General features: G+C 33.5%; 1 protein-coding gene across 2 annotated transcripts; it reads left to right on the top strand.

Annotated features, from left to right (window-relative positions):
- The first annotated feature begins 1,792 nt into the window (after nucleotides 1-1,792).
- Nucleotides 1,793-6,850, top strand: LOC128186598 (uncharacterized). 2 transcript variants are annotated; one of them, XM_052856427.1, is made up of 6 exons: nucleotides 1,793-1,952; nucleotides 2,848-2,945; nucleotides 2,988-3,094; nucleotides 4,585-4,614; nucleotides 5,404-5,451; nucleotides 6,581-6,850. In XM_052856427.1, exons 1-6 carry the CDS (start codon nucleotides 1,890-1,892, stop codon nucleotides 6,742-6,744), a joined length of 510 nt encoding a protein of 169 aa, XP_052712387.1. In that variant the 5' UTR covers nucleotides 1,793-1,889; the 3' UTR covers nucleotides 6,745-6,850. The 2 variants fall into 2 exon arrangements, with proteins under 2 accessions (XP_052712387.1, XP_052712386.1); XM_052856426.1 differs by having other exon boundaries at nucleotides 2,848-3,094.
- The last annotated feature ends 2,554 nt before the right edge of the window (nucleotides 6,851-9,404 follow it).

Raw genomic sequence — 9,404 nt, 5'->3', positions numbered from 1 at the left:
ATAATATTCGAAGAATGATTCCTCATTTCTTATATTTATATTATTTCCATTTTCTACACTTAAAAACAACATTTTAAAACCACTATTTTTCATGTAGCACATGTTACAAGTAAGTAGTACGACCATGCGATGCAGCCAATACCGTTTTTCGGTTCTGCTATAAGACACGCCTATTTTGTGTCGCTCCTCTTTTATGAAACTATTGGGTTATATGCTTCAAAATTGATTCGTAATGTTATCACAGACAAAGACAATTGAAAATGTAGATATTTAAACTTAAAACCATATATAGGTTCTATGACAATCTCAAAACATACGAGTTTAAAGAAATGATTTTGAGTTTAATTTTCAACATGTATTGGTATTTGTTTTCATGCGTGCAATATTTCAAACAAACTTGAAATAAATCAAGATACTAAAACTTCGATATGGAACAATACGGGGCCAGTAACACCCACTCAAGCCAGGTACCGAGGCATAACAGTAAACATCTAAATGAAAACACCTTTATCTGGAGGAGCTAATCAGCTAATGGAGAGTTCGGGGTCACTGACCATGCGTTTTGTCCACCTCACTGACCATGCGTGCTGAGTCCAATTATAAATGTCCCCGCTGTTTGTGCTATGCTACTGTGAGACCCAGGGTCCATGCCAAAACCATCACTACTTTTATACCTATTACTGTTTAAACTGATAACATGTCGATGTCGAGATAATTTTACTTACAGGTGAAGGTTAAAGGTTATATGCACCTACAAGTATACCCAACGTCCAAAGGCTTTAATATGAAATATTAGGTTTTGGAGAGGGTGTTTGCGAATTGTTCATTTTGGAAAGCAAAGAACTTAGTTTGATATACATATTCTAAACATGTCTTACTTGAAGTGTCACATTTGACCTCTTATGCAAAAGTTTCTATGGCATGAATTAATTCACTATAAACAGCACTGTTTGTCAGTTTGTCAGTTCACGAGGATACTGGGTTGATTCGTCGATATAGAATACAGAAGAAATCCTATATATATATATATATATATATATATATATATATATATATATATATATATATATATATATATATATATATATATATATATATATATATATATATATATATATATATTGTAAACACGTGTACATTTTACACGACCGAGTGAATAACAAGATAAGTTTCCGTATTCTCTTTTATAGGGAGGATCCGCGTTCTTCTTACTTCTTAATCACGAGATTCTTTGATTGTTACGATAGATGGCGCAAGATTCATTTAATGACAACCACCTCCCCTGAACAATCCACAATACATATATGTTTGATGGATAGCGACATCTTATTTTCCATTTAGTGACCAACAAAATGAATAAAATCAAATAGACGTCGTCAGCTTTCCAACTTTTAACATTGTAGGAAATTTTTGCATTGACCTTTTTTTCGTTTTAAAATCTACCCGAAACTTTTTTTCACAAACTGAACGTAATTTTTAGATCTATACTGGCTATCTACATTGAAATATACTTGTGCAGACAGGTCTTTTTATTTTTTTTGGTGAAAATACTTTAAACTACAAGCCATTCAAAGGCGACGAAAAACCAAATTAAAAGGATTGCAAAATCATGGTAGGCAGACCAAACAGTTACCCAACTAACCCCTACCCCTTGGCCATACCTTATGTTTAATTTCCATCAACATTTACATAAACAAGGCCATTGTGACCATGTTATGTTATTTTTTCCATCCATCCAGTAATTCAAAATCAACAAGATAATGGGGGTATACGTAGACGGTGGAAAGTGGTCACGATTTTCTGACTGGGTTCGACTGACTGTGACAGAGAGAGGTATATAATGCCCGGTGGACGGCAGCCCCGGACCAGTGTTCTACAAGCGAAGCATCATGAGGGTAAACCTGCTGTTAGTGGTTTTGTTGGGCCTCTTGGCATTGTCCTACGGATTCAAGGTAACAATAATTTCACTCTTTTGTTTTCAGACTAATGTATACTAAGTAATTACCCTTACTTGTACATAATAACTGAAAAAAGAAACGTTTTTTTATCAAAATAATCAGAATTTGAACACAGTTTTCTTTGTGAAATTATTTTCAGTAATTAAAAACAATAATCATTTATGAAACAAGATATGTAAAAGATAAAAAAAAAATCTTCGAATTCCTCATGATAAGATATGTATGAGGGTGTTGGACTTTTCATTCAAACCAGTTGTATATCAGTATACAATGGTATATTATGCTAGTATACGTTATGGGTAGACTTTCCAAACATTATTGTCTGAAAAAAATCTAGTTTAAAATCATTCAATCTTCATGATTAATTTTTTAAATAAAAGTTCTTTATATAAGTCAAAGAATGAAAATATGGTAGATGTGATAATATAATCTGTTGGAACACTAAGAAAACGGTTAAAGTAATATCAACAATGGTTCCTTAAGGATCCCGGACCGACAAATGTAGCGTAACCGTTAAACAAGACATGTAGATGTATAAAGACTTTATTGTCGATGGAATTCACCCTTCACTGACCACCATAGCCAGTCCAGTCTTTAGCTCCGGGTAGTTTGTTTAATCTCCCAGAAATATCTACCTTCGTCACAAAACGTCAGACATTCTGCCATACAGTGATCATTACCCAAAACAAAATAGGCCCCCGTCAGCAATCTATGGAAAGTTTTTAGATCTGTGAAAACGTAAACAAAAAATATATAATAAATACAATATTTTTTTCGTCTACGTATATTTTGTATGATTTTCTTAGAACAAACGGTATTTTAGGGATGAGAATTAGTTTATGTTAAGCATGAATTTCTCCAAACGTATTCACATGCATATTACCCTTAGATTGAGCGAAGAGGAAACAGAGGAAAAGGAAAAGGTGATGGTGAAGGACGGGGTCCACCAGAGGACGGCGGGCGAGGCCCACCTGACGGAGATGATGACTTTGATAATGGTGACTTTGATGATGATAATGATGATGATGATGACTTTGATGATGCGGACAAAGATAAGAGACGTGACCTACCCAGGCTGATTGTGGGGGTTATTGCCAAGAGAATCCAAATGCAGTTGGAAAACTGTGATTTGTCAGGTAACACCTTTAACCTACTAATTCAACCCTAGTAGTTATCGATACTATTCGCTTATCAGATACATCATACATGTACTAATCATCAGTCAACGAGCCTCTTACTCATTGTTTTCAAGTTAATGGATAAAATAACTTGATGCGTTAACCTCACTAGTAAAATAAAGCATCGTTATAAAAATCATTGAACAGCAACAATAAAAACAATGCCAGCAATACATAGATGGACACCCGCGAGCCTACACCGAGTTAGGAATGAACGCCACATGTACATCTCGGCGCATGACGACAGGTTGCTTTTACATTTAAAACCTAATTATTTTAACCGCACTAAGCCCCTCTTTGGAAAGGTATCAAAACACACATGCGCATAGTAACTGGGCTCACAAGTTTTGCTTCAAGAAACTCAATTTATTTTGAAACAGGTTGGGAACCTTTGGAACACAGAAGAAATAGAGCTAAATTAATAACTATGTACAAAATACACAATAACTTACATACAAAACATTGTACCATATACAAGAGGCAGTGTTTCAAGGTACACAACTAGAAACTCTCTTGATTATTCTGTTCCAAAATTTAGATTAGAACTATTTAATAAATCATTTATTCCTGATACTGTCAGAAGATGGAATGCCCTAAGTCTTAATACAAGGGAGGCAACCTCTATTAAAATATTTAAAAAATGTTTATTATACAATGATACGGTAAAGCCTCAGAAACATCTTTCATTTGGAAAAAGATTTTTAAAAATAACTCATACACGTTTGAGAAATAGCCAGTCCAAACTGTTCGTGTGGCTTATTAGAAGATGCATATCATTTGTTTTTCGTCTGTAAAAAGTATACAAGAGCTCGGAATTCTCTAATGAATAAGCTATTGACATTACGTTATGGGGGATGATTCTTTGACAAATACACAAAACACTGAAATTTTCAAGACGGTACAATTTTTTTTGAGTGAATGTGGTCGCTTTTTAAAAATGTCTGAATTTATAAGGTGATATTATAAATGTAGTAGATTGTTTATTCATGTATATTTATGTGCATTCATATCTAACGTTATTACTAGCAATATTTATAAAATTTCATTATTAGGAGAAGGCTATCTAAGTTATATTTAGAACTTGGGTCTTATCCATTTGATTTGTTCAATTCAATTCAATTCTATTCACACATGCGCAGTAAGATCGGCAAATGAATTTAGAGTAGTATTTTCGAAAACAATGCGAACATCCTTATCCTAGAGTTAGCTGGCGTGACTTTGCATGACCTTAAAATGTGTCATGTGATATTTCTTTCGGGAAACGTGTTCGACGAGTCTGTTCCATTTTCCTTCAATGCCTTTATATACTAATGATTGGCCATAGAATGGTCGATCTGAAATTATTTTTTGTAAGTAAACACGTGTTTTGTTTAAAGTAGAAATAGTATTTGTAAAGTGCGTACATAGGTATAAAATTAATCATCTTTTCTGTTTTCTGTTTATTTTAGAATTTGACAGTCAACCAACAACAATTAAAGGTATGTTAGATAATCTCGATATTGAGTACATACTGCATTTGCATCTACATGACTGTATAACAAAGCAGATTGTAACGTAAATTTCTCATTGCATGTATCATCTTTTTCATGCCCAGAGTCTTTTTCAAGTATCAATATTTTACACCCTAGATTTAAATTTCCATCAACATGGAATTTTATGTGATACATATTAAAATACCATTCTGCTCTAATCAGAGTATGATCTAATATAACTCTCATTTTGTAAATGAATTTGCCAGGTGGCAGTAACTTTTAAATTTACAACATGACATTTTAACACATTATTATTCTAAATCAACAAATCTTTGAAATTCGGGGTTTCCTTGCAAAACGTCAATATACCGAGTAAAGTTAAATTATTGGTGTTGTATACTTGTATTGATATCTCGAACGAAAGATTTGAGCTGTGTCTTCTTCAGATAATTCAAAAATAATTCAGCGATAACTTTTGAAAGAATAGGATGTTACAAAGCTTAAGCTGTATAAAAAGTGTCATGCTATGTGCATGTACTAACTGAAGGTTCTCTTCCAATCTTGTGAACGCAATATTTATCAATAACAAACGAACACGGCCACCAACCACAGTTAGCAGTGTTATGATATCCCAACAATAAAATGTAATTGTATAGTTAGCAGTGGTATGATATCCCAACAATGAAATATAATTGTATAGTTAGCAGTGTTATGATATCCCAACAATAAAATGTTAATTGATATTGTCACAGAGACATTTTTATCAATTAATTTGGTTTTGATTTTCTGTTTTAGGTGCTATCCAGGCTATGGCGGAACTTTTGCTCATGGACTGCGGAGCAGGTAAAAATGATCAGCTTTTTTTTCTATTTTGATTTGTAACAGGACGCTAGATATTCTAAGTAAACACCGAATCTACAAACTACATACATGTATACATATATATATATATATATATATATATATATATATATATATATATATATATATATATATATATATATATATATATATTCTAAGTAAACACCGAATCTACAAACTACATACATGTATACATAACCTACAAACTACATACATGTATACATAACCTACAAACTACATACAGTAAACACCGAATCGACCTACAAACTACATACATGTAAACACCGAATCGACCTACAAACTACATACAGTAAACACCGAATCGACCTACAAACTACATACATGTAAACACCGAATCGACCTACAAACTACATACAGTAAACACCGAATCGACCTACAAACTACATACATGTAAACACCGAATCGACCTACAAACTACATACAGTAAACACCGAATCGACCTACAAACTACATACATGTAAACACCGAATCGACCTATAAACTACATACAGTAAACACCGAATCGACCTACAAACTACATACAGTAAACACCGAATCGACCTACAAACTACATACATGTAAACACCGAATCGACCTACAAACTACATACAGTAAACACCGAATCGACCTACAAACTACATACATGTATACACAACCAAACATACCTCACAAGGTAGAAAGTAATACATTTAACTTCTCCACAGACGCCACACTTCTGATTCCTACCACAATCACGTTGTTCATCACTTACTTCACATACATGTACAACGCAAGTTTTCTACATGTAGAAACATTAACAAACTCGTCCCAAGATTAGCTAAATCACGAACACAATTGAATAAGTAATAACAGTCAAAAGTCCAAATTTACAACAACAGACTCAAAATATTAGACCAATGCAAGCCCAATACTGAACCACTATCTAGATGAACACCCTGAACATCCACAAATTAACACACACATGTGTATATAATTATATATCGTAACTAGGAATATTAAAATGATATGTGTTATAATTTTAGTGTAAAGATATCTCATTAACTCTATTGAGTCTTTTTGCACCACCAAGAAACAAAAATATGATAGCGTATGCATTTTTTTGTTGGAACAGGACCCACCGGATCCCCTCCCACCGGATCTCCTCCCACCGATTCCCCTGTCACCGGGCCCACTGGTAACCCCCCTGCGTCCACAGATGGCACCCTTCCTGCGCGTGAGCTGGAGGACAAAGTAGTCCGTGAACTGCTGAACTTCATTGAGAAGAACCGACATTAAGTGGCGCCCTCTCACCGCCGTGCTACCACACTCCCCCCTCTCAGTCTAAAATGATCTTAAAATTAATGTATCGTTATTGAAATAAAACTTGATTCCTTTTTGATAATTTGTTTTTTATTTATCTGGTTTTTGTTAGATTCATGTTTGATTAAAGGTCATAAAAAACGCGCCATTTGATTTTTTCTTCATAAATCTGAGACTTGTTAATTAAAACAAGCTGTTACCGTGACGGTACCAACTGACAGTGTCACGTGGCATGTATGTAAACATACTAGTATTTTGGTAAAGTATTTGTAAGTGTTAACGTATAATAAAGTATAACCGGTTTCAAGATAAGTATGCTGCACATAAGACGAATTTTAATATAGACACACAAAACTGTAAAACAAGTGAAATTGAAATCGATGAAAGGGAAAGTATTCAAGTTATCATCATTGACACATTATAATATTTCAGTTAGAAAAAATTCACAGGATCGAAAACATATTTCTTACGAAGAATTTATAATGGAAAATGTTGACATCTTTTTTCCATTTGAAAGTCATTCGGAATGCCAAAGTTTTTCAACATTATCATCTGGGTATGTTACAACGCACTTTGAAAAATTACGCACTTTAAAAATTGTTTAAAGTGCGTTAATTTTGGGACCAAGTCAACGCACTTCGTCGATATCAACGCACTTTGAAAAAAATTGTTCTGAGTTCAGTCGCAATAATTGATACTTTTGATATACAATAAATGATTGTTTTGTTTGGCTCAATGGGATATATTTAAAAAGAACCCAATGCATTCTCAGGTACATGTAACTTGATAGACCGTTTATCGATTAGATTTTTTTCTTTTTTCATAAGCATATCTAATGTACTTTGACAGTTTACACATAAAGAACAATTCGGGAGATTTTAATTAGCCAAATATGACAAACTGCACCGCATAGAAACTGCATTTTCCCTCTATGACTGCTTATCTGGGTACATTGGGCTATGTCAGAAACAAAAATGATTCTTATATATTGAAAATGGAGATCAATATTTAACATATTTCATCTGGCCCCACTTGCATGTGCTCACTTGTAAAAAAAACATGATGTGAAAAAAAGAATACGTTAGTAATGTTTATAAAAAAAACCCCCCAAAATAATCTTTTAGAAGATCAGTGCGAGAAAAAAATTCACATCCAAATGCTTATTTATTCTTAGATCTATGATAATATATATATTTTTTTATGATGAAGTGATTAATTTGATTAGAATTTGAGAAGCAGGATTATGTTGAAACACTTATAGATTCTTTAACAAACCATTGGATAAATCATTATTTAGCAAGCTCGTTTTTTCCAATATCACTGAACTTAATTTACAACAAATCATATTTCTTTTTCCAGTTTAAAACGTTTACCCCAAGTTGGTGAATGCCATATGTTTTGGAAGGAAAAACGAGGGCTAGAGGACCTTCTTCCTGTAATCTTGTAATTGACCTGTATCTTTGGTTAACCCCCACCCCTGTCCCTATCCCCGTTCTCAAAGACGGTAAATTAGATTCACTGGTGATAAAAAATCATCATACTTTCAGTAAGCTAGAAATCCAATTCCAGAATTTGTCTGTTCATATTTTTTCAAATTGTGCTAAGTGTTTCGACACCAAGAAATGTTGATATTCCTTCATAACGCACTTTAGAAAAAAATTTCCAAAGTGAGTTAACTTGATTTTCAAATTTCTTTAAGTGTATCGACACTAAGAAATGTTGATATTCCTTCATAAGGCACTTTGAAAAAAATTCAAAGTGGTTTAATTTGGTCTAAACGCACATTTAATTTTTTTTCAATGAGCGTTGATTTGGTCCTAAATCTAACGCACTTTGAAAATAGTTTTCAAATTAAAGTGCGTATTTTTTTCAAAGTGCTCGTTGCCACACGTGTATGATGCAATATAAAATTCCCTTAGATATCATATTTTTAGCCGTGTATTGAAACCTTTTAAGATAGATGGGGCGTTTCAAAGAAGAAATCTTGAAATTTTTCATATTTTGAATAAAAATCGTTTAACTCTGACGTATTTATAAAATTCGAGAAATTCAGCAGCAAATAGGTGAATCGAGGAAATCTTGCATGGGACAGAGCACAGTATACCAAGTGACCAAGTCATTGGTTTTTCACTTATGCCTTTATGAATCCATATTTGGCAACAAAACATTTGTATTGTATAAACCATATCATTGTAAACACGTGACAGGTACTAAATGCCATAGAAGAGACAAGAGAAGTCATCTGTGAAGACCAGGATTGCGTTCAAGATCGTAGAGCGAGCTTACGTAGGGTTACATACATGTAGTTGAACGGAAAGTTAGCCTAGTCGCTAGGTAGATATTCGTACCCAGAATATTTTATGCTAAGCATCGAATTCAAGATGGCCACCTTAGTTACCACTTTGAAACAAACACGAAATATATTTATATAGTGATATTTTATTCATCATTTATGTTATAATGAATCTTAACATGTATATTCCACTTGAAATTAACAAATGATGTCAATATAATATGTCTTAAGTTGAATATTTCCAACTTCAAATTTGAGACCTAGCGGCTAACCTAGCTGTCCGTTCAATAGACCTAGATATCTACGACCTAGCGGCCAGGCTAGCAGCTACGATCTTGAACGC

The sequence above is a fragment of the Crassostrea angulata genome, chromosome 6, assembly GCF_025612915.1.
Source record: "Crassostrea angulata isolate pt1a10 chromosome 6, ASM2561291v2, whole genome shotgun sequence".
Classification (NCBI taxonomy): Eukaryota; Metazoa; Mollusca; class Bivalvia; order Ostreida; family Ostreidae; genus Magallana; species Magallana angulata.
This window is presented reverse-complemented; position numbering and strand designations above follow the sequence as displayed.